The 25,798-nt window shown below is 39.4% G+C and overlaps 1 protein-coding gene across 1 annotated transcript in view; it reads left to right on the top strand.

Annotated features, from left to right (window-relative positions):
• The first annotated feature begins 3,649 nt into the window (after nt 1-3,649).
• The window catches only part of LOC129677020 (zinc finger protein 431-like), a 23,853-nt gene continuing 1,704 nt past the window's right edge, over nt 3,650-25,798 (top strand). The window contains exons 1-4 of the mRNA XM_055607568.1: nt 3,650-3,801; nt 24,047-24,173; nt 24,358-24,418; nt 25,649-25,798. The exon at nt 25,649-25,798 is cut by the window's right edge and continues 1,704 nt beyond it. Of these exons, the coding sequence (XP_055463543.1) occupies nt 3,706-3,801; nt 24,047-24,173; nt 24,358-24,418; nt 25,649-25,798 (434 nt within the window). The 5' untranslated portion in view covers nt 3,650-3,705. The remainder of the gene's footprint in view (nt 3,802-24,046; nt 24,174-24,357; nt 24,419-25,648) is intronic.

Raw genomic sequence — 25,798 nt, 5'->3', positions numbered from 1 at the left:
AAATCTCATTGTTTACAATTATGTTAAATCATGTTCTCACAAAAAAGACATTTTTTTTTCAAAAAAAAAATGAGATATCATTACAATTGTGTATTTGTTATGACTAAATTTAACCCAAATCAGAATATAAAATTAAAATGTAGCCTATGATAGAAGATACAATTGTGAGCCACTCAATATGGCATCTGCAAGAAGTTTTAGCAAGGCAAAACTAAATTTGCAACCAGGAACAGTGGCTCATGTCTGTAACTGCAGCCACTTAGGAAGCTGAGCCTAAAACAGCAAGCATGGAGCAGGTGTGAGTTCTAGACTGTGTGATGCAAATATGGAAGCTTGCTTCTTTGTAAGGTGACTCTCCTTCCCAGTGCTACAGTCAGTGAAAGATACAGCATCTTAGAGGACACCATGGAGTAAGTCATGAAACAGATGGACTTCAGGATCAGAGAAAATATAAATCGCCAATTTATAAAAACTTTTTGTGTAATTACACATCTAGGATGGTATTTTATGAATAACTGTTTTAGCCTCTATATTTGGCTATGTGAAACAAGCTGCCATAAATTCTGAGTTATAATGGACATTACATGCTCTCACTGTTGTTTGTCCACTTACTAGCTGAAGGAAGATTTCAATTTGTCAATGACAGTATTCCTCTGGACAAGCATGGTGATCAATGTTTATAAAATCCTGGTAGCCCAGGAACTGAAGAATCCCAGCAAGTTCCATTCCAGTCTGGTTTCAAGACACAGATTGCAAACTCTTCCATCCTACTTGCACTGCCTGCTTGTTCTATTTTAAGCTGATAGCTTACTGAATTTCAGGAGACATGACATGAAATGCAGTGGACACAGGAAGAGCAAGGGGAAATGAAGACAACTGAAGATGGGAAGGGATATATGGAAGACCTGTGTGGCCTCAGCATGCAGGGAGCAGATGTCTTGTTCATGGAGTCCTGAGCCAATCATTCCTTCATTCTGCCAGGCCCACAGCCACACAAGAGGAACCTGGCACTGAGCTTTAGTATCAGTCCCAGGCAAATAGGGACCATTCATCACTGTATGAGCAAGGAACCCTCAGTTCACCCTTCCCTGGTCCAGTGACTCAGAGATCTGCCTACCTTTGATTCTGGAGTGCTGGGATTAAAGTCATGTGGCACTACCATTACTGGTGATATTCTTAGACCTTTTTCCAGTCTTCCTGTTTCCCTTCATTTATTTTACACCAGATGTTTCTTGCTTACATCTGTACCTCTAGGATATAGGTAGAGAATAGGTGGATGAACAACTGCTCAGGTATCTCTGGTCTTGTCCAGCCTCATGCACATATCAAGAGACACCCTCTACTCTGTACAAATGTGTTGGGTTTGGAATACAAAAGGAGTGGAATTCAAACTTCCCAGAGCTCATAAACTGGCTTCGCAGGCTTCAGAGAAGAGGATGACACTGCTGAGGGGGCAGAACCCATCCTGAACCCATGGAGTCCTGACACTCAGAGTCCTGAGCCCCGTAACTAAAACTTGCCAGTACCATACCCCCTGAAGTCATGGACCTTCAGGGAAGACTATGAACATTCACCTGAGCAAATCAGAGTCTCCTTTGGTTCAGTGGGCTTTCCACCACATCACAATGACAACTTGGATGACACTGAAATCCTGAAATTCCTGCCTCTACTTTCTAAGTGCCATGGTTACAGGTCTGTGTCACCATGCCTGTGTTAGGTAGTCTTAACTTCATTTTGTGAGTTATTATAATGATGAGCAGTTATGCTTAACTACATTAAAAAAATAAACATTTACCTTTGAGCGCCTGTGTTTCACCATCTGTAGAATATTGGCAGAACCTAGTCTCTTGATGAGTTATAACAGACTCAATGATAAAGAAAAACAATATTGCTCATAGTTGGAAGATAGTGGATAGCAGGAGAGCTATTCTGTTCGTGGAGTTAAGACCACAGCATGTGTCCTCCTGCCTACCCTAATGCCAGTTTCAGCAACCCATCCTCAATAAGCCAATTTAAAGAGCCAAATTAGCTGGTTGTGATGTGCCCAACTATAATACAGGTCCTCTCCAGGCAAGTTGGGCAAATCTCTCTGATGTTCTAGAAGAGCCAAGTTCATATACAGAGTTCTGGGCCAGCCAGAAATACATGATGAGACTACTCTTTAAGATAATAAATAATAATAATAATAATAATAATAATAATAATAATAATAATAATAATAATGAAAAGAAAAGACAGAAAAAAGAAAATTTATTGTGAAAATCAGAAACATATTTATTCAGTATGACTAAATTGGAATAGTAATGCAGAAGCAACTTACTTGATCCTTGGGATAACATGTTTAGTTAGAAGGCCAGAGATATATGCACAAAAAGTAATCTAATCAAGCAGTATGAGAAATTTCCACCCTTCCCTTAAGCTCTACCCCATTCTTAGCTCCTCTTTCTCCTCCAGGGTATTCATTCAGATAAGGTATAAATGTTTCTTCAGCAGAAACATCCTTCTCTGGAAGACTCAGTTGTTAAACAAAAATTGACTACATCTGAAATTAACTAAAATCCAAAGAGTTGGGTACTGTGAAGGATTTTTCTTAACTATAGCTTTTGAAGTGGGGAAAATCCTTTAATCTGGATCTTTTGAGGTGATAAGATCCGGTTTTAATCTAGGCCACAGCTTCTGGTGGCAGCCTACATACATAAAGAACACAGAATATGGTAACTCTCTTTGTCTGTATGCCTTTACCTCTGGCTAGCAAGTTCTTTTTTGGAATTCTGGTATATACTGAAGACCAGCTGAGACATCCAGCCACATGGATTGAACTACTACTGGATTTTTCAGCTTTCCATTGGTAGACAGCCGTTTTTGGACTAGTTGGACCACAGGCTTTGAGCTGTTCTAATAAATCCATTTTCTACATGCACAGATTCATTCTCTCAGTTCTGTTTTTCTAGCGAACCTTTACTAATAATGCTGTGTGTTTATTTCACCTTCCCACTGAAGTTGTTTCTTCCAACAATAGTGCTCCACCATGTTTGTCATCTTCTGCTTTTCTCCCCAGGCTTGTCTCATCCCTACCAGGTGAAAAGTAGTTGCTGTTTACCTGAACCCAGCAAGAGACCACAAAACAAAAAATCTTGCTTCCTAAAATCTCTTTGTTAATAATCTGGGCACCCTTCCACTTGTGGGACAGATTAATATCTCCTCTGCAAGCTGAGTAATGGGCTACACAAACTACCCACCATGATTTCTGGAGAAAGGTGGGGAGGTGCCTACTGAGTGCTCTGAGGAAGCTTAGGCAATCTCTGCAGCTGAGACGCAGTGAAGGCGGGATCAGTGCCCACAAAGGGGAGGAGCAGACGACTGAGCTGTGAACTGGAGTGGTACGTCCTCCCTGGGGCTGAGTGGAAAGTCAGGTGTGTAGGCTTTTGCAGGACAGGCACAAATGCTACTGAAATGCAAATCTGGAAAAGATCTGGCCTTGGACTGGAATCCTGGTCCAGGACCCCTATACTGAGTCTCTTCAGCACCCTCTAACCCTATAGGAGGTGCTCATGTCATTCAAGACTCACTGGCCAATCAGAGACTTCAGGCTGACCTGTCAGTCAGAAGAAGAGGAGGGTTTTTCCGGGTGCCAAACTGCAGGTTCCGCTCCAAAGCTGAGCAGGTCTGAATGGTTCGGTGAGACGTTCTGTGAACGCTGATGTCATGACGGGAGCTCTGGCGCTGAGAAGTTGCGACATGGTGAGCCGCAGGGTCACTGCTTACAACGGAGAGGAGCAGACGGCTGAGCAGCTGGAGCTGGTGTGTTGGGTCTTTCCCGGGCCTGGGTCGGGGAATCGGCGCCAGATGCAGCCTGTCCCGTGGGGTCCTAGCCACTCCCTGGACCCAGTGGTGGCCTCTGAATAACTTCACTGTGGGGCTGCATCTACGCAGAGCATTTGGACCAGGGGCGCGTGGGTAGCAACATCCTTGGCAGGATACCAAGCTCGTAAAGCCATAGTTTCTTTAGTATCTTCTACAAGTTCTGCCCTTAGCATTTAACATTTAAATGTGGAGTTAATTTTGTGGAGTCTGTAAATGGCATCTGATGTGTTGGGTAGCATTCCAATATTAAGCTGTGATGTAAAAGAGTGGAACTGTTGCTATAAAGGAGTTACCAATGCTTATAAGAAAGTAAATCACACTAAGTAGAATTTAGATGGTGGGAGATCGCCTCTAAAACACCCTGCAGATAAGTAGTATGCTCTCCAGGCCGGTTAGAGATTAGAATGCTAGGATGTACATGTTTGTTCACCAGGATTGTCCAGAAATACGGCTCCAAACCATAACAAAGGAAACAACCCTGATTTACAACCAGCCACTAAACCCATCCCCATATCAAAGAGCAGGCTTGTTAGAACAAACTGCTCAATGGGACATTACAGCTTGGTGTGCCATAAAGGTTCAGTTTTCTTCTTGAGAAACCCATAGTTCTGCCACATGGGCAAGATGACACCTGGTGACAACCATTTGAAAAGGAAAAACACTGTTGTGTTGAGTGCTGGCCTGATCAAGCAAGTCTTTCCCTGAGGTCCTCATATACCTAGAATGACAGCTCCTTCTGAAACCCATGAACATGCTTGGCAGACCTAGACCTTGGGAGCGTTCCCTAAAGCCCCAATGTATAGAAAACAGAGCTCCTCCTCTAGAAACAGGAATGTATTTGAGAGAGCTGGTAATTGTCTGGGGCCAGGGCCTGTGGGGAGGGGTTGCTTCACAATCTGAGAACACTTGGGGCTGTGGTTATCAATCCCAAGGCCACTGTAGGCTTGGTTAGTAATGTTCTTGAGAGTTTTCCTTGTGCAGCACTGCTTGATTGGACTTCTGAGTTTGTCCCATACTGGTATGTATGATATAGTTTCTGCTGACTTTATAGATGTTTCCCATTTCCCTCTATATTCCCCCCTGGAAGTAGTATACAAAATGCTATTCTTGAGAAGCTTCCTTAACATAAGAAACAACTTTTGCAAGACCTCCCCACCCCAGCTTTTATACTTTCTACCTTATACTTTTCTATCTTTTTCATCCTCTGGAATTTTCCACTTGATCCTGTCCAGGTCACTGAAGAATGACCTGCTGTTTCAGGACACTGGTTTACTTAAGAAATAATTCTGGGAATATCTTTGCTGTGTACATCTCCCATCTGCCTGACTGGCTAGACTTGCAGCTTCCTGTCCTTATTTAAATTGTTTAAAATATAACCTGGGGTCTTAAGGGACTTAAGGATATGCAAAATCTGTACCTTTTTTAACATTAATTAGTGTATCTGATCTTGACTACTTTGGGGTTTCTTCTTTTTTTCTCACCCTTTATCATGCATATTCCCATGCCCCATTTCACCCCCTAACACTAGATAGGAGAGAAACAAGGATAGAGGAGAAAGAGGTCCCTGAATTTAATTTCTTTCCTTTTGCTTCTTCTTTGACTACAGCTACCAAAAAACCACAGCCAACCTCCCTAAAAGACTAACAACTGCCCCACCCTGCCTCTCAGGGACCCTCAAATTTATGTACCCTCTGAAAAGTTCCTGGAATTCGAAATGTCACACCATCACACAGAAATCTGCAGCTGGCAAACCATGCTTCTGCTAGAGCACAAAGCAAATCATAGTCAGCTGCTGTGGACAGTTAGAAGCAGCTCCACATCCCTACACCTAAGATTAAAATAAAAACACCTTCTTATGATACTTCTGTGGGGTTTTTTCTTTTTTAAAATTTATTATTAATTACAATGTATTCATTTTATATATCAGCTGTAGCCCCCTTTCTCATCCCCTCCCAATCCCACCCTCATTCTCTCATCTCCTCCCATGCCCTCCCCTTTGTATCCCAGCAGTAGTCCCCTCCCTTGTCCCCTCCCAATCCCACCCTTCCTCATCTTCTCCCATGCCCCTTCCCCAGTCCACTGATATGGGTGGTCCTCCTCCCCTTCCATCTGACCCTTGTCTATCAGGTCTCATCAGGACTGGCTACTTCTGTGTTTTTTAAAGAAGCCAAAATTCCAGAATTCTCAAAAATGTCACTACAACCTAGAGCTGGATGCAAGCTATTATTAAAGAGATTTTTCTTAATTAATCTTTTAATTGTGTGTGGAGTGATTTCTCTGTGGGAAGGTGTTTTAATTCTAAAATAGCTGCATTTTCAGCCTTCTAGAAAAATGTTTCTGTGACAAGCTATGTTGACTCAGGTCACCTTGATCCCAGTCTTTTGTTCCCCAAGGTACTGACCTTGCTTTCATCTTGATTAAACTTCCTAAATTCTTAAGTTAAAGAGATATACCACAACAAAGTTTTAAAATTACTCATTTGAGTCATGTAGTGAACAGTCCATTGCAGCAACAGGAAAATGATTTGCATGTGGAGCATGGCTTCTGCCTTCAGACCAGAACAGGAGGAACAGTCTACTGCAAGAACTATACTACAGAGTGAAACAGGGTAGGCAATAGCTAGATTACAGACTAAAGTTTAAGGGAGTAGCTTTAGAGGTCACCATTATGAAAAAGGACCTGATTCAGGTTGAGTGAATGATTTTTTTTAATTTCCCAACATGTATTATTTCATGCATGTGAATGAAAACACACCAGATCAATTGGTGTACAATTTGGGGAGGTTATGCTTAGCTGATGAATATTTAATTTCCAATTAATAGACTGTCCTATAAAGATATGAGCAATCTTCATTGGCACAGTTAAGTCAGCTCAGAGGGTTGGGACACAGGTCTTTGGTTGTAGCTGTGTGTGAGGTTACAGGTCTCAGCAGCTAACATTGCACATAGGCAAGGTCAAACACTGTCTTATTAATGCCATTTCCTCTACCATGGAATGGCCTGCTCTTTTTAAAAGTCAGTATAGCCATGCCTCTTTTTTTTCAATTATATTCATCATTTTAAGAACTCAGTTGTTATTCCTCTTTAAATTTCATTTTCTGAACGCATTACTGCTATGATCCCTTAATTGTTTTTATTCTCCAATGTCTCCAATCATTAAGAATTTTATTCCTTTTTCTCAAGTACTTTGATTATTAGTTTCTGCTCGGGGCAGTATCTTTTGTAGCTCAGGCTTACCTCATGCATGCTATGTAATTGAGAATTGCTTTGAACACCTAATCCTGCCTCTGCTGCCCAGTGTCTGGAAGACAGTCCTGCAACTCCTTCTAGGCTGGGCCCTGACTGGTCGGTGAGAAAGAGAGACCAGTGGATGAGTGTCCTCCTATATCCCTGACCTTTTTTTTGGGGGGGGGGTGAGGGGAATTACAAATAAAGAGGGACCTGTGTAAGAATTGAGTTCACTGACCAACTTTAAAACTAGTGTAGTCATAGCACAGAAAGGGAAGGGGAAGAAGGAAAGTAAGAATTTTCTTCTTTTGATAATAGCATTAGCAATGGGTAATCAGGTAATCAATTTTAGGCCATCAATGAAAGTACAAGCTGGCCATTTTTGTAGATTCGGAGACCAGGGCAATCAAGAATCTGGATAAAGAGGTGGAAGGGGAGGAGGTTCTCCCCTATCAGTGGACTTGGAAAGGGGCAGGGAGGAGATGAGGGTGAAAGGGTAGGATTGGGAGGGAAAGAGGGAATGAGATACAGCAGGGATACGAAGTTACAAACTGTAACTAATATTAAAAAAATAAAAATTAATAAAAAATAATCTGGATAAAGAATTGAACTTAATTTTTAGAAACCAAATCTGTAGTTATACTAGTTCAACCATCACAGGACATCTTGACAAACTGGTGTGGCTGTGCTTAACAGGAATGTTATTTGTGTCTGAAAGTGTACAAACTGAGAGAAATTCTTGGTGTGCTCTAGTACATAAGTTTAATTCATTGAGAATACAGTCCCATAAAGCCTGTTTCAACTTTTTAAAATAATTTTTTGAGATTTTATTTAAATCACTTCAATCTTCTCATTTCTCCCCACTGTTAAGTCTCAAACCCTGGGTCAAATGCCTGAGCTGCCTGTTTAACAAAGCAAAGTGGACCTGATGAGCAAGTTCTCCCTGCATCATTCAGTCCCTACCCACCCTCTAGCCTAGGGGTTGGGTTGCCCTTCTCCCAGCTTCCCTTCCTTATATAATTCAACTATTTTGTTTACCTGGACTTTTTCATCTACCATTTACTTTCCTGGACTCTTGGTCTGGCTCTCCCCTTTACTTGCCACCCTCTCCTGGCTCAGGGTCATGTCCACTATGGATTCTCCCAGATGTCCCTGCCTCTGGCTTTGCTTTCTCTTTTATCTATAATAAACTTTCTATTCCACCATACCTAGGAGCAGCCATGTCCTTTCCTTTTTCCTTTTTTTTTTTTTCATTCACCTCCCATTTACTGTTCTTTGCTTTCAAATTCATAGCCACTTTTTGCTTTAATTGTTACTGTTTGAGTTTGACTGAAGTTTGGCTGCAGGGCTTCCCAGCTATGAGGTAGAGATGGCTGCTTTGGACATTGACTGTGTAATAGAATATGCACACAAAGGACCCTATGCCTTGGAAGATGAACAGGTACCCTGGGAAAGTGGAAGATTCTACTAAAACACACTTAACAGACTAGGGCTCTGTTGAAGGGCAGAGCTGGGAAAGACTGTGCTGAGTTATTTGAGCTCTAATTATCCAATAGGAGAGCTGCTACTGTCCTGAGGACCAAGTGGGAGGTCAAAGCTAATGAGGGACTTTTGTCAGGCTTAGTGATCAAGAGCACCAGTGGGAGCTAGCTTGCAGGTTCTTTGCATATTTCCCTCTGATGTAACTTTAGGGAGCTGTGAGAGAGACTGCAAGCTATACCATGATAAGTGTGGCTGCTCTGAGGAAGAGCAGGTTGGCTAAGCTATTTGAGACTAATCTACTTGGACTGGGATGGACCATAAACCAGACTGTGGTTCTGTTGGTATATGTGGTGACCGGGGCAGTGTCCCTTGGACTCTGAGCCTCCCTGAGTGTGGATTCCCTGGGGATGGGGAGGCTCTACAGCTCTGGCCTTAGGAAGCTGTGTTGTTTATAATATCACTGTCTAGTATGCACACACAGGCGTTCGTTGCTGTTGGTGTGCAGTGGGAAGACAGGAAAACTTAAGGTCTGGTTTCTAGAAGTTTCAGAACATTGCATGCCACATTCAGCTTTGTGTGATAAATTTTACAAATAGTTTAGAAGGTGATGGGGATCAGTCTTCAATAATATTTGATTAAAATTCTTTTCCCTTTCTACTACCAGCAACCACAATGACATGATTTAGGGAAAGTTAATTTTGGGAAACAAAAGGAGGTTCTGAACTACAGAGGTTTTTCATGTTTGCATGGTGTTGTGTAGGTGGACCAAGGCAGATTCCACATCATGTCCTACCACAATACATGTGGCAGGACAAAGACATTAAAGTATACTTCGATGTTTTGTGTGCTTCAGTGGAACTAGGTTTGCCTAAAATCACAAGGAAGCATGAAGTGCTGCAGTCATAGCCCACCTTTCTGATCACCTCTATTTACAGAGAGAACATGGGGCCTCTCTCTTTGGAAGAGAGATCAGTTGTATATGAAGTCAGAAATACAACAGCTTAGAGGTCACTTTGAGTTATTTTGTAGGAGTTGTGAAGTCTGTTTATTTAATTTCTATACACATGCAGTCATAGGTAACATTGGTCAAATTCACACTATTCCTGGCTAAGTTTCCTTAAGTCTTTTGATTAAGACGCAAGACAGCTATATTTTGGGCCTTACCTTCTTGGCTTTTTCTCTGCATCCCCTTATTCTTTCACAAATATTATAAACCTTTTGATTGTTGTAGCTTTATGGAAAGTACAGAAATCACATTATGCCAAATGTTTACTATTCCTTCGTTATCCTATTGAGAATTCTGAGTTTTTTTACATGGCATATAGCTTTGGAGTCAGTTTTTTCTGTTATAAATTGTTAGGAATTTTCTTTGGATTGTTCTTAATTTATGCTGCTAATCTAACATACCCAAAATCTTTTTTTCTCTTTTTTGAAAATATATTACTTTAATGGTGTTTACAGTTGTATAAATGGTAAAATATATTCTACATAAGCATTCTTTTAGCAAACTACAGTGTGTGAAACTGAAGTGAAATAATGTACAACACCGTAGAAAAAGTATAGAGTTTAATGACACAATATATTGTTATTGTGTCATAAAAGATATCTCATTAAATACGATTTAAGTTAGAAAAAAGTGAACAGTGAATCTGAATGTGACACAGGATTGTATGTTAGCATGCAGATTAAACTCTGATAGGGAGTTGGGAATTTCCAAAGCTAGCAACTAAAATTAGTTAAAACCATTTTGTGTTATAGTTGATTTAATATTGCACATATTTAATGTATGTATTCTGATACATTTGACGTAATACTTATACCCAAGCAACCCCATTTTATAAATAAAATGACAGAATTGCTATAGATCTCAGCAATCATTTCAGTATATTTTCCATGCACTTGAAATTAGTATTGAAAATTATCAGAATTCTTATTTTCATTGCAGTGTTATTCATGATGGCCTGAATATGAAAATAACCTCAATGTTCATTTGTTGAGGACAAGCTGGGTGCCTCAGGAGGACATTGTGCTAAATGAATGAAGACAATAGCAATGGCTAAAGGATTATACACTTATAAAGGTCATGAAACAGCATGTAATTACAGCTTAAGCAGTGTCAATCCACTTCTTTCTCCCATCTGATTTTTTCTTTCTCACTTTTTTTATTAATTAATTCAATTTAAATCTCAGTCATAGGCCCTGTCCCTTCTCTCCTCCAAGTTCTAATCTCCCTCTCACATCCCCTCTCCCCTGTTCCTCAGAATAGGGATGCCCCCAAACCCAGACATCCCAGTTCATCTATTCACATGAGGACTGAGTTTGTCTTCCTCCCTTGTGGCCTTGGAGGGAAGTCCCATCCGGGGGAGTGAACAGAAAGGAGGCAACATAGTCCATGTCAGAGATAACCCCTACTCCTCTAACTAGTGAGTCGACATAAAGCCTAAAATGCCCATTGGACTTAACCTTGTTGGGTCTGTGCATTGTGGTATGTCTATCCTGTACTGTATGACTAAAATCAGCTTATAAGTGAGTATACACAATGTGTGTCTTTGGGTCTTTGTTACCTCACTCAGGTTGATCTTTTCTAGTTCCCACCATTTGCCTGCAAATTTCATGATTTCCTTGTTTTTAATGGCTGAGTAGTATTCCATTATGTAAATATACCACAGTTTCTTTATCCATTCTTCAGCTGAGGAACATTTATGTTGTTTCCAGTTTCTGGCTATTATGAATAAACCTGCTGTGAACATAGTTAAGTAGATGTTCTTGTGGTATGGTGGAGCATCTTTCGGGTATATGCCAAGGAGTGGTATAGCTGGGTCTTGGGGAATGGCTATTCCCAGTTTTCTGAAAACGCTCCAGATTGATTTCCAAAGTGGTTGTACAAATTCGCACTTCCACCAGCAATAGAGGAGTGTTCCTGTTTCTCCACATCCTCGCCTGCATATCTTGTCACTTAAGTTTTTGATCTTGGCCATTCTGACAGGTGTAAGATGGAATCTTAGTCGTTTTGATTTGCATTTCCCTGAAGACTAAAAACACTGAGCATTTCTTTAACTGTTTCCCAACATTCAAGATTCTTCTGTTGAGAATTCCCTGTTTAGCTTTGTATCCCATTTTTAAAATTAGATTATTTGGTTTGTTGGTATTTAATTTCTGGAGTTCTTTATATATTCTGGATATTAGCCCTTTGTTGGATGTAGGATTGGTGAAGATCTTTTCCCAATCTGTAGACTGCTATTTCATTCTGTTGATGGTGTCCTTTGCTTTAAAGAAGCTTTTCAGTTTCATGAGGTCCCATTTATTAGTTGTAGATCTGTGCTGTTGGTGTTCTGATCAGGAAATTGTCTCCTGTGCCAATGAGTTCAAGGCTCTTTGCCACTTTCTCCTATAGCAGATTTAGTGTATCTGGTTTTATGTTGAGGTCTTTGATCCACTTGGACTTGAGTTTTGTGCAGAGTAATAAATATGGATCTATTTGCATTTTCCTACATGTAGACATCCAGTTAGACCAGCACCATATGTTGAAGATGCTGTCTTTTTTCTATTGTATGGTTTTGGCTCTTTTGTCAAAAATCAGGTTTGCTTAGGTGTGTAGGTTTATTTCTGGATCTTCCATTCAATTCCATTGCTTACCCAGCCTATTTCTATGCCAGTATCATGCAGTTTTTATTACTATTGCTCTGTAGTACAGAGGTCAGGTATGCAGTACTTCCAGAAGTTCTATTATTGTGTTGTAGCTTTTCTGAGTTTTTTTGTTTTTTCATATGGAGTTTATACTTGTTCTTTCAAGGTCTGTGAAAAATTGTGTTGTTATTTTTTTTTTCTTTCTTCTTCATTGTAGCAAAGGTTACTATCAAACCCCACTCACTGGACCAGAGTGGGGTGTTAGCGAAACCTTGCCCCTCATTTAGTGTGTTGTTATTTTGATGGAGATTGCACTGAATCTGTAGATTGCCTTTGGTAAGATGGCCATTTTTAATGTTAACCCTACCGATCCATGAGCATAGGAGATCCTTCCATCTTCTGGTATCTTCTTCAATATCCTTCTCCAGAGACTTGAAGTTCTTGTCATACAGGTCTTTGACTTCCTAGGTTAGAGTTACTCCTAGATACTTTATATTATTTGTCGCTATTGTGGAGGGTGTGGTTTCCCTAATTTCTTTTTCAGCATGTTTGTCATTTGTATACAGGAGGACTACTATTTTTTTTATCTTGTATCCAGCCACTTTGCTGAAGGACTTCATCAGCTGCAGGATTTCTCTGGTGGAATATTTGGGGTCGCTTATATATATTAACATATCATCTGCAAATAGCAATACTTTAACTTCTTCCATTCTGATTTGTACTGCTTTGATCTCCATTACTTGTCTTATTGCTCAAACTAGAACTTTTAGTACCATATTGAAGAGATATGGAGAGTGAGCAACCTTGCCTTGTACCTGATTTTAGTGGGATTGCTTTGAGTTTTTCTCCATTTAGTTTGATGTTGGCTTTGGCTTGCTGTATATAGCCAGTATTATGTTTAGGTATGGGCCTTGTATTTATGATCTCTCCAAGACTTTTATCTGGAATGGGTGTTAGATTTTGTCAAAGGCTTTTTCTACATCTCATGAAATGATCATGTGATTTTTTTTTCTTTTAGTTTGTTTATATAGCAGATTACATTGATGGATTTTTCTATGTTGAACCATCCCTACATCCCTGGGATGAAGCCTACTTGATCATAGTGGATGATGTGTTTGACGTGTTCTTGAATTCAGTTTGAGTATTTTTGCATGGATGTTCATAAGGGAGATTGGTCTGAATTTGTTTTGTCTTGAGTCTTTATGTAGTTTAGGAATCAGGGTGACTGTGGTTTTATAGAATGAGTTTGGTAATGTTCCTTCTGTTTCTATTTTGTGAAATACTTTGAGGAGTACTGGTATTAGCTCTTCTTTCTTTTTTATTTTTTTATATTAATTACAGTTTATTTACTTTGTATCCCAGGTATAGCCCCCTCCCTCATCCCCTCCCAATCCCCTCCCTCCCCCATCTCCTCCCTGCCCCTCTCTAAGTCCACTGATAGGGAGGTCCTCCTCCCCTTCTATTTGACCCTAGATTATCAGGTCTCACCAGGACTGGCTGCAATGTCCTCTTCTGTGGCCTAGCTAGGTTGTTCCTCCCACAGGGAGGTCAAAGAGCTAGCCACTGAGTTCATGTCAGAGACAGTCCCTGTTCCCCTTACTGGGGAACCTACTTGGATACTGCACAACCTACTTGGATACTGCGCTGCCATGGGCTACATCCAAGCAGGGATTCTAGGTTATAGCCATGCACGGTCCTTGGTTGGAGAATTGGTCTCAGACAAGGCCACAGTGCCCAGATATATTTGGCCCTTGTGGAGCTCCTGTCCTCTCCACAAGGTCTTACTAACTCCCTCTTCTTTTGTATGATTCCCTGCACTCTGCCTAAAGTTTGTTTATGAGTTTCAGCATCTGCTTTGATACACTGCTAGGTAGAGTCTTTCAGAGTCCCTCTGTGGTAGGCTCCTGTCCTGTTTCTTGTTTTCTCCTACTTCCAATGTCCATCCCATTTGTCTTTCTAAGTGAGGATTGATCATCTTACCCTGGGTCCTCTTTCTTGTTGGTATGAGTGGGGTGTTGAAGTCTCACACTATTAATGTGTTGGGATCAATGTATGCTTTAAGCTTTAATAATGTTTCTTTTATGAATGCAGGTACCCTTGTATTTGGGGCATAGATGTTCAGGATTGTGATGACCTCTTGGGGCACTTTTCCTTTGGTGAGAATAAAGTATCCTTCCCCATCTTTTTTGATTAATTTTGGTTAAAAGTCTATTTTATTAGATAGTAGGATGGCTATTCCAGCTTGCTTCTTGGGTCTGTTTGCTTGGAAAAACCTTTTCCAGTCCTTTACTCAGTGTCTATCCTTGTTGCTCAGGTGTGTTTCTTGAATGCAGCAGAATGTTGGGTCCTGTTTCCTCAACCATTCTGTTAGCCTATGTCTTTTTATTGGATAGTTGAGTTCATTGATGATGATAGATATTAGTGACGAATGGTTGTTCGTTCCTTTTATTGTCATGTTGGTAGTGATAGTGTGTTTGTTTTCTTTTGGTTTTGCTGTTGTGAAGTTATCTATATTCTGTGTTTTCTTGGGTATAGTTGACCTCATAGGGTTTGAGTTTTCCTTTTACTACCTTCAGTAGGGCTAAGTTGGTATGTATTGTTTAAATTTAGTTTTGTCATGGAATAGTTGTTTTCTCCATGTATGATGATTGAAAGTTTTGCTGGGTCTAGTAGTCTGGGATGGCATCTGTGGTCTCTTTATTGCTGTGTGATACCTGCCAGGCCCTTGTAGCTTTCATAGTCCCTGTTGAGAAGTCAAGTGTGATTCTGATAGGTCTACCTTTATATATTACATGGCCTTTTCCCATTGCCATCTTTAACATTTTTCTTTGTTCTGTAGATTTGTTGTTTTGATTATTATGTGATAGGAGGAGTGATAGGAGTTTCTTTTCTGGTCTAGTCTATTTGGTGTTCTGTAGGCCTCTTGTATGTTTAAGGGCTTCTCTTTCTTTAGGTTGGGAAATTTTTCTTCTATGATTTTCTTGAAAATATTTTCTGGACCTTGGAGCCTGGAATCTTCTTCTTCATCTATTCCTATTATTCTTAGGTGTCGTCTTTTCATGGTGTCTTTGATTTCTTGGATGTTTTATGTCAGAAATTTTTCTGTGCTCTTTCTTTGAGAGATATATTGATTTCTTCCATTGTATCTTCAACACCTGAGATTCTCTCCTCTATCTCTTGAATTTTGTTGGTGATGCTTACCTCTGTGGTTCCTGATCTCTTCTCTAAGTTTTCCATCTCCAGAGTATTCTCAGTTTTCCTTTTCTTTATTGATTCTAATTCCATTTTCAAGTTTTGAACTGTTTTATTCATTTCCTTCACCTGTTTAATTATGGTTTTCTGTCTGTCCTTGATGTTTGGCTGTATTTTCCTGTATTTCTTTGAGCGATTTGTTTATTTCTTCTTTATATGCCTCTAATAACTGCATAATCAGATTTAAGTTGTTTTTCTGTGTTTCAGCTACATTAGAATATCCATTGTTTTGGGGAGGGGGTTCTGATGGAGCCTTGATGCCCTGGTTTTTGTTTATTATGCTGGCCTTTAGCGTAAGTTATCTGTAAACTTGGTTGTTTGTTTCTTGAACCCTCACCTAAGACTAGGTCTGCCTGTTTCTGGAATCTGAAGTAGTCTTTGGGATGAAGAGAAAGGTTCAGGGGAATACAAATGAGTGCTGGCATTTCAGATGCAGCCACTCTGGGGTAGGTGTTTCGGAAAGCAGGGCACAGCACAGGTACTTTGTAGAGTAAGTGGCTCCAGCATGGGTGCTTTGAGGTATCTCCAGGGATAGCTGAGGGGGCACAAGCACCTTGGTTTGAAGCTGCCATGGGGGAGGGTTGTCTGCCTCAGGTGGCAATGGTGGGAGATCCAGTGCCTCAGAAGGCAGCTGAGCTACATTTTTTTAGGCCTATCAGACACTGCACTCCTGGGACTCAGACTTATCCTCCATCATCTTGGATCCAGAATCTGTATGATTTTATTGTCCACCTGGTCTCTACAGGGGACCATTAGAACCATAGTTTGGAGGTTGGGATGCTGTCCCAGGAATCCAAATGCTGCCCTCAAGGGAGCAGGAGGGATCTGATGTGTGGCTGCTGGAACAGAGAGACCCTGGACCTGGGGGCCTGCACTCTCTCAAGTATGCAGAAAGGGTAGAGGCCTCACAGTTTGTGACTCCTGGACCCAGGATGTGGCCCTGGGGGGTCCTGGATCCAATCATCCCCAACTCACCGGATATTCCCTCCAGCCTGAAAGCATCAGTCCAGAATTTTGGATCCAGCCACCAGGTTACTCATGAGTTTTGAAGTTTCTGATCTCCTCCTATGTGATTTTAATCTTTAGTGCACTCCTATTTGTCAGATGGATGTGAGAGTTTCGGCCATCTTGTCTACACTGCAGGTAGCAATAGAAAATGAAGGGCAGGAAGCACAGAATCTAGCTGAAGTAATCACCTTTAAAGGGTTTTTCTAACATTCTTTCAGGTGGTATGTGGAAAAGAAAAATTAAATACCAAGCTTTTTGTACCAATAGTTGTTATAGACATGAGAAGCAAATGTGCTATTATAGTATACTGTAAAAATGCAGAAAGTTGTTTTATTTGGATGGTTTGAGAGCTTTATGCCAGTGAGTCATACTGCATGAAAAAGTATAAAAGTAACTTTTATTCTTCTGTTTCAATTGTTGTCTGTGAGGATTATTGCCTCCGTCTGTTAACCTAGGCCTAGAATGTTTTCAGCCTCTGAGACTTACTGCTGAATAAGCTCATCTTTTCTTCTCATTGAGCTCTGGGCTGGCTGGTTCAACTCAGTTGTTCTGGCTCAAACTTCTCTCCCAGCTAACTTATTCAGTATGGCTTCTCTCTCAGCCTCTGAATTATTCTGTTTAGCCTCAGACCAACTCCAGCAATCTTTTCTAATCTTCTGGCTTCTTCTCATTCTCTGGCTCATTAGGTCTTCACCTGAGTTTTCTCTCTGCAACCTGTCTTTCTATTGCTCTCTGGGTAAAACTGCCTCCTTACTCCTTTTGAGCAGCAAGTCTCAGAGGCTGAAAACATTTTAGGCCTAGGTTAGATTGTACAGAGCCTAAAAGCTTCCAAGGCCATGCCTAGCAGACAGTAATCCTCTTGAAACAACAAATACCTCAGGAAAATAAAGTAAAACTGACGTTAAGAAACAGATTGACTTTTTTGTTTGAACTTATATAATGATAATAAACTATAGTTAAGTAATTCATCTTGTTTTCTTTGGATTAAATAACCCATCTTAGATTGTAACACTTTCATTTTTTGCTTTGGAGAATGTTTAAACATTTAACATTTTTATACATCAGTTTATATTTAATGTATTATATAATTAATGTAGCAATACTGTATAACATTACATATGCGTTTCTATTATTTGAATAGTTATTCAAACATTTGTTTTTCTTAAAAAGAAACAAGAGTATTCTTTTGGAATGAAATGAGCAGGAAGCTCTGTAATTCCACAGTCCAAACTACTGAGAGGTAACACAAGAAAATGATCTGGGTTTGTTTCCTGCACGATATATATTTCATATTGCTAAGAGCAAAACTTCTGATTTCACAGATATAGACAGGGCCCAAGAATGAGCTTGTCATGAACTATGATGTGATGCTCACTTCTACACAAACAGAACGAGAACTGTATCTGTCAAAATCATGCTTTCCATCTTTAGTATTTCGCTTTTCTTTGTTCATTATTGCTTCCCTTATTTTTTGTATTTTCATTTAAGCAATATTGAATTGATTTTTTAATTGAAAATAAATTCTTCTCATACAATATCTCCTGACCACTGTTTCCCTTGACTCCTCCCAGCTACCCCACTTTTCCTGTCCTCTCTCCAAAATCCATTCTTACCCTCTCTGTTATCTCTTCAGGAAGGAGCAAACCTCAAAGAGACGACAGCCAAACAGGACAAAACAAGATACAAAAAAACAAGATGAAAGCCTTCATATTGAGGCTGGACAAGGCAACCCAATAAGAGGAAGAGTCTCAAGATCAGGCAATTAGAGCTACACCTTCTCCCACTGTTAGGAGTCCCACAAAAGCAGCACACTAACAGCCATAACATATCAGCAGAAGACCTAGCACAGACCCATGCCAGCCCATGTTTTCTCTTTAAGTCTTTGTGAGGTTCCTGATATCCAGGCACTGTTAGGCCTGGGTTCCTTCTCATATCCTGGGCTGCATGTTAAACCAAACATTGGTTAGCCATTCAAACAAGTTTGTTACCACCATTGCTGGCAGGACCAATTGTAGTTTGAGGGTTTTATAGCTGGGTTGGTATCTAGGTTTCTCTTTCTGAAGCCTGTGGGTACCGTTTTTCCTCAAAGAGACTAGAACATAGGAGTGAAGGCTCCAAGCCTGCATCCACTTGACCTCTACTTTTAGTGAGCTCTGTGGAAGTTGTCCTCAGCAATGGGACCCTGCTGGTTTTCAGAGAACAAAATTTTGTCCTAGTATCATCAGAATATGTTGTTTAGGGATCTCCAAGGAACGTCCATGGTCAACAACTCAACCAAACATAACCCATTCTCATTACTGCCTGGCTACAAAAAATGACTCCGTATCATCCATTACTGGGAGTCCTCACTAGAATCACCCTCATAGATTCCAGGAAGTTGCCAATGCACTAGGTTTCTGCACTACCCCCCAAATGTCCCCTAATCCAGCTTTTCTACGGGTACTATACTATCTCTCCCTCAATCCACTCCCTCCCCCCACAACTGATCCCTCCTACTCCTGTTCCCAGTAAACCCAGTCTACTCACATATTCTATTCTCCAGGGAGATCAATGTTTCCCTATACACACAAACACTCGTACAACCCTCCTCTTTACCTAACCTCTCAGGGTTTATGGTGTGTAGCTTGATTATCATTTACCTAATGGCTAATATCCATTTATAAGTGAATGTATACCATATCTGTCATTCTGGGTTTGGGTTACCTCAGAGTGATTTTTTGTTGTTGTTGTTCATTTGCCTATAAAGTTCATGATATCATTTTTTAAATATTTGTTTATTATTTTATGTATATTGGTGTTCTGCCTGCTTGTATGTGTGAGGGTGTCATATATCTTGGAACTGGAGTTACAGACAATTGTGAGCTACCATGTGGGTGCTGGGAATTGAACCCTGGTCCTTTGGAAGAGCAGCCAGTGTTCTTAATCACTGAGCTATTTCTCCAGCCCCCAAGATAACATTTTTTAATTATTTATTTAACTTTTATTAATTACACTTTATTCATTTTGTATCCCCCATAAACCCCTCCCTCTTCCCCTCCCCAAGATAACATTTTTAACACCTGAGTAATACTTTATTATGTAAGTGTTCCACATTTTGTTTATCCATTCTTCAGCTGAGGAACATCTAGTTTGTTTCCAGTTTCTGGCTAGTATGAATAAAGCTGCTTTGAACATAGTTGACAACTACAAGTTTTCCTTGTAGTAGGATGGAGCACCTTTTGGATACATGCCCAAGAGTAGTATAACTGGATCTTGAGGTAGATGGATTCCCAATTTTCTGAGGAACCACAATATTGATTTCCATAGTGGCTTTATTAGATTGCACTCCCACAAGCAGTGAGGAGTGTTCCCTTGCTCCACATCCTTGCTGGCAAATGAGCTGTCGCTTATATTATTGATATTAGCCATTCTGACATGTATAAGATAGATTCTCAACATAATTTTGATTTGCATTTCCTTGATGGCTAAGATGGTGAGGATTTCTTTAAGTCTTTCTCAGCCATTTGAGTTTCCTCTGTTGAGAATTCTCTGTTTAGATCTGTACCCCATTTTTTAATTGGATTCTTTGGTTTGGGAGCATCTAGTTTCTTGAGGTGTTTATATATTTTGTGTATTAGGCCTCTGTAAAATGTGGATTTGGTTTAAAAAAAACTTTTCCTATTCCTTAGACTGCCTCTTTGTCCAGTTGACTGGGTTTTTCCCACTTTTAATCCATATTCTATTATTGGCAAAGGAGAGAAACAGAGTACATAGGATGAGTGCTGGCCAGTAATTTTATTGATTTTAATTATAACATTCTAGCTCTTGTTTAAAAGACTTAAAGGTCTGTCTTTCTGTCTCCTTTTATTTGTGGTGCCATCTATGTTGTGTGGTTTTATTAATTATAATCTAATTATATTGTTGTTTCTGTGGAAAATGATAGACCTTCATCTACTTTTGTCTTCTGAAAATGTACTATAAATATGTTATATGAGTTCCTGGAGATTTTGTTAGTTTGTGAACTTTCTGTGAAGAAACAGTTTTAGTTTTCTCTTCTTGATTCTAAAGGCTTGCTTCTCCTCATTTCTTGACAAATCTGTTTTCAAATTGTTGCAATCATCAATGTTTGGGTTTTTCTACTGAAGTGATTGATATAGTTAACACATTGGTTTGATGTTTTAAAAACTTTCTCATATATTGTCTCTGTGTTCTAATTAGCTTCAGTTGTCAACATTTTAGAGCTTACAGTCATCTGAGGGAACCTCAATTGAGGGCATGCCCTCATCAAAATGGTTGGTTTCTATGTCTTTGAGAGATTGTGTTGGTTGATGATTGATATGAGAAGGTTCTTCCACTGAGGGTGGTGATATCCCTAGCAAGTGGATCTGGGCTGGATAAGAAAGCTGAGCATGAGACAGTGACTGCACAAGAGAACAAGCCAGGAAACAATGTTTTTGCCCATGGTTTTTGCTTTAATTTTTTTTGAAGCTTTAGTTTCTATCCTAAGCACCCATTTGGCAGGACCAAACAAGTAAACCTGTTCATTACCTGAGATGCTTTTTGCTAGAGGATTTAATCATAGCAGCAGAGTAGCAAGTTAGAACAACAACAAAACTATACAAAAAGTGATTTTGCTACTGACAGAACTTGGAAATGTTTTCTTTTGGAGGAATGTGGAAAATATCAGGACTTGAGATGTCAAAACATAGAAAGGTGTACATACAGATTAATTGGCTGTTCATGTAGGACCTGGAAGATTGGAGTATTAAGAATAATGCAGACAGAGGAAGCTGAGGTCATTGGATTTCAGTAGAAAATAGACTCCATGAAAAATTTAGCTAGAGGTCATTTGTGTGATATTTTGGCCCCAAATCTTTCTTATTCTGCCCATGCCCTGAAAAATTGTATAAGGCAGAATTTTAAAATAGTGAGCAGATTCCCTAGATTGAATATTGAATATGTTGAACAGTTATTGCTAGTGGTTCATTCAGGACTACAGTGAAAAACATTAAAAGAGTGAGAGAGAGAGAGAGAGAGAGAGAGAGAGAGAAGAAAGAAAAAGGAAGGAAGAAGAAAGAAAGAAAGAAAGAAAGAAAGAAAGAAAGAAAGAAAGAAAGAAAGAGAAAGAAGGAAGGAAGGAAAGCAACAAGCAAAGCAGAACTAAATGCCAAGTCTGTGGCTTGTAGAGAAAAGTACTGGGTATTTATATGGGTACTGGGTATTTATATGGCAGTCAAATACTAAAACATAGGCAGGAAATTTCAAGGAGGTTATCACCGTTAAAGAGAAGGCCCTTGCTCTGGATTAAAAGCCTAAGAAGGTGCCCAAAGGGTAACACTCTGTCTTGCTAAGCCTTCAGTTAATGGAAGGAGTAGGTAAAGTGATTCCTAGTCCCAGGAAGGAGCATATTAAACCTGCTGCAACTGTGGTCCAAGTATGGTAGGGTCCATCCCAGTTTAGAGGCCAAACTTGGCAGGATTACCCATGTTGTGCTGATTTTGGAAAAAAGAAAGGTGCAAAATATAAAGTCATAGATTTTTTTCTCTGTGGTTTCAGTTCAACATTGTCCTGCCATCTGTGTTTGGTAGACTCAGAGCCCCAGTGAGGGAGGACTGTGAGAGTGCATTGCATGAAGCTGTGAAGATAAAGCCTGAGTTGCATTTTGAGATCACAAGATGTTGGGATACCTAAGCTGTTGAGAACTCTGATAGGGAGTGACCAAACTGTATGGTACATTGCAGGGTTAAGACCATCTAAGCCTTTTGAAACTGAAACCCCATATGTATGAGACAGAGGTACAAGATTCGTTGTTTGCCCTGTTAGGTTTCTTGCCTTGGTCCAATCTTCCCTCACTATGTGCACATTTTTCTCTCCTGGCATGGGAAGTGTGTGCCATTGTATGTTGGAAAGATATAACTTGTTTTCTTTTTTATTTTACAAGCACTCAAGTTGAGTGTCAGAAGAGACTTTAAACATGAACAATGTATGTGCTGTTGCAGACTATTAGGATCATTAAGTTAGATTAAATGCATTTTCATCATAGGATCACCATGAGCCTATAGTGATCAGGAACAGAATATAGTTGATTGAAAAGCTCCCAAATAGGATGATGTCTTTGAACACTTGTATCTCCTTTGTGGCTTTGTTTGGAGAGCTTATGGAAGCTTTTGTAGGAGGAACCTTATTAGATTCCTTACTGGGGATGGGATTTAAGTGTCTATAGACTCAACCCATTTCCTGTTCTTTGTGTCTACTGTGTTGTGGTTGAAACTGATCAGTCAGCTTCCTTATTGTACTGTCATGCCTTCACCATTATGGAATCTAACCCTAAATCATATAAGATGCAGTAGAAGCAATCAATGCTAAGCTATTTTGGTAGCTGATGTTTTTATGTTTTTAATTTTGTTGTTTGGGGTTTTGTTTTTGAAGACACATTTCTCTGTGTAGCCATGACTGTTCTGAAAGTAGGAATATAGACCAGCAGACTGTGAACTTAAAGGTTCGCCTGACTCTGGCTCCAGAGTGCTGAGATTATATATGGGCCAACATGCCTGGCTTTTTTTGTTTTTATATTATTGGCTGATGGGCCTGGAATGTAGGTTTTTGTATGTGTTAAACGTATGCTGTTGTGCTGATCTTCATCTACATCGTGAATTTTGTGGTTTGACAAAGAGAAAGTTGTTTCTCAGGATGACATTAATATTGATGAGCCTTCTGTGTTTGTTTTGATTTTGTTTGATTGAATATGAGTATTTTGCCTGTATATATGAATATGCACCTTATGTGCTTGGTCCTCACAGTAGTCAAAAGATGGCCTCAGAACTTTTGAACTTAGAATAATGGATAGTTGTGAGCTCTCAGGTAAGCACTTGCAAGTTGAGCCCAGTTATTTGCAAGATGAGCAAGAGTACTTCACTGCTGAGCCATCTCTTCTGCCCTATGTTGCTTATGTATAACCAACATTTACATTACTACTATTGTCATCTGTCCATTTGTAACTGTTTAAACGTACATTTCCTTTTAGTAAGATATTACTAATGATACAGTTTAAACTGGGACACTTCAGGATTCTGGAAGATGAATACAGAACTGGAGTGAATGCAATTTTTTGTAGTAATCTCAGTTAAAAACCTGAGATCTATCTTTAATGTTAGATTGATTTTTTTGCCAGGGAAACAGGGTCTTAATATTTACCTCTGGCTGTCCTGGATAGATCAGGCTAGAACCCAGCTCAATGAGATATACCTGCCTCTGCCTCCTGAGTGCTGGGATTAAAGGCATGAGCCAATGCACCAGCTTGCCCTTAGTAATTGTTCATACAATTTCTCTGATATGTGCTAAGTACTATTTGCTATCTCGCTCCACTTATATCTGTAAATTGGTATTTCTCTTGCAAGGCTATGTCCTATTCAAAGAGCGAAGAAATGACAGAGGCAAACCACATTATTCAGTTGCCTTCTAAAATGACTTGGTGATTACATTAGAACTTCTGAGTCAAGAAATAAGTTGGGGAAGCATCAGAATTATATGAATATATTGACAATGAACTATACATTTATAATGTTTTCGGTATCATGCTTTCTGTTGTAAATTATGGGGTATTTTAGAATACAGTGACCTATGATGATGTGCATGTGAACTTTACTCAAGAAGAATGGGCTTTGCTGGATCCTTCCCAGAAGAGTCTCTACAAAGATGTGATGCTGGAGACCTACAGGAACCTCAGTGCTATAGGTAAAACAGTTAATTTTTTTTCACTTTTTAAAATAAGGGGACAACTCTTTATTATTGATACTCTTCTGAAATTTCAATTGAGAATGAGGAAGAATGAGGTGAATAAATCAGTCTCTCACTGAAGATAATAACATAAATTTTGCCTAATTTCCAATGTCATACATTTTCTGCTACTATATTTTAGGCTACAGTTGGGAAGACCATAATATTGAAGAACATTCTCAAAGTTCTAGAAGACATGGAAGGTAATTTTCATTTGAAAGTTGATATTAATTATGCCTCTGAAAAACTTTTAATGTCCTGGAAGTTTTAAAGAAAAGCAACAGTATAATAAAAAGCACTGCTTTAAGTTAGGTCTGATTTGTGTTTGCAAGGCATTCGTCTAAGAAAGAAGACAAGAAAACAGTGCCTCAATAGATATTACCATTTGAATCATAGCCACATTATGACTATTCTGTAGAAATGCCAATCTGTTTAGTCTCATACCACTCTGATATTGTAAGAGGCATACACACTGAATAGGTGATACGTATATGTCCAAAACCTTCTAACAAGCAAATGTCTATAGTAAAATTGGTCTATAGTAAAATTGTCTATAGTAAAATTCATATACTTTTAGTAACATTGCTAAGTTTAGTGAGAGGGGCAGTTTATGAAAGTCAAAAATATTGTTGTGGAGAAATGTCTATAAGGAACAAAAAAAATCAAAATGTGTGAATGCATATGGAAATACTTTATTTCTTCCTCCTCCTTCTCTTCATTCTTTTCTTCCTCCTCCTTTTCCTCCTTTGTTTGTTTGTGTAGCCTTGGCTGTCCTGTACTCTCTGGCCTCAAACCGACAGAGATTCTCCTGCCTCTGCTTCCCAGAGTGTTATTCTTTTTAAATAGGTATTTCATATATCACAATGGACACAAGCCATGTGAGCATAAGGATATTGAATGAAGCAATGTACCTCTCCTGTATAGCTAGAAGATATTTAGTATTACCAACTTTGAGTAGACTTTCTCAATGTGAAACAAATTTATAATTAATTGGTTTTCCAACTACACTGGAGATACATCCACAAATTCACAGTGCAGAAAATCCTCTGAGTGCTAGAAATGTGAAAACTTCTCTGTCCTGGTTTTGCAAGTATAATATAACTCACACTATAGGAAAGTTTATTAATGCAATCAGTGTTGTAAAGCTCTGAGTTCTACCAGTTCTCTTTGAATATATGAAACACCTCATGTAGAAAAAGGATGCTATAAATGTGAACCATGCAACAAATAATCTGACCATTACAGGTATCTTCAAAGATACAAAAGAACATATAATGAAAGAGAAAATATGAATGTAAACAAAGTGATAAAACCTTAAGATCTGATTCCTCTTTACAAGTAAACCAACTTGTAAAATTAATTCCTAGAGATAAAAAGATTTTTCAGTGCAAAGAATGTGATAAAGCTTTCACATATTCCAATTATCTTTGCAGGCATGAAAGAAGTCATGCTGGAGAGAAACCCTATGAAGTTACTCAATATGGTGAAGACTTTACACATCACAGTGGTCTCCAAATGCATAAAAGGAAACATACAGGAGAGAAACCCTACAAATGTAATCAATGTAATAAAGCCTTTTCACA

Source organism: Psammomys obesus, unplaced genomic scaffold (assembly GCF_907164565.1).
Source record: "Psammomys obesus unplaced genomic scaffold, mPsaObe1.curated_primary_1811, whole genome shotgun sequence".
NCBI classification, from domain to species: domain Eukaryota; kingdom Metazoa; phylum Chordata; class Mammalia; order Rodentia; family Muridae; genus Psammomys; species Psammomys obesus.
This window is presented reverse-complemented; position numbering and strand designations above follow the sequence as displayed.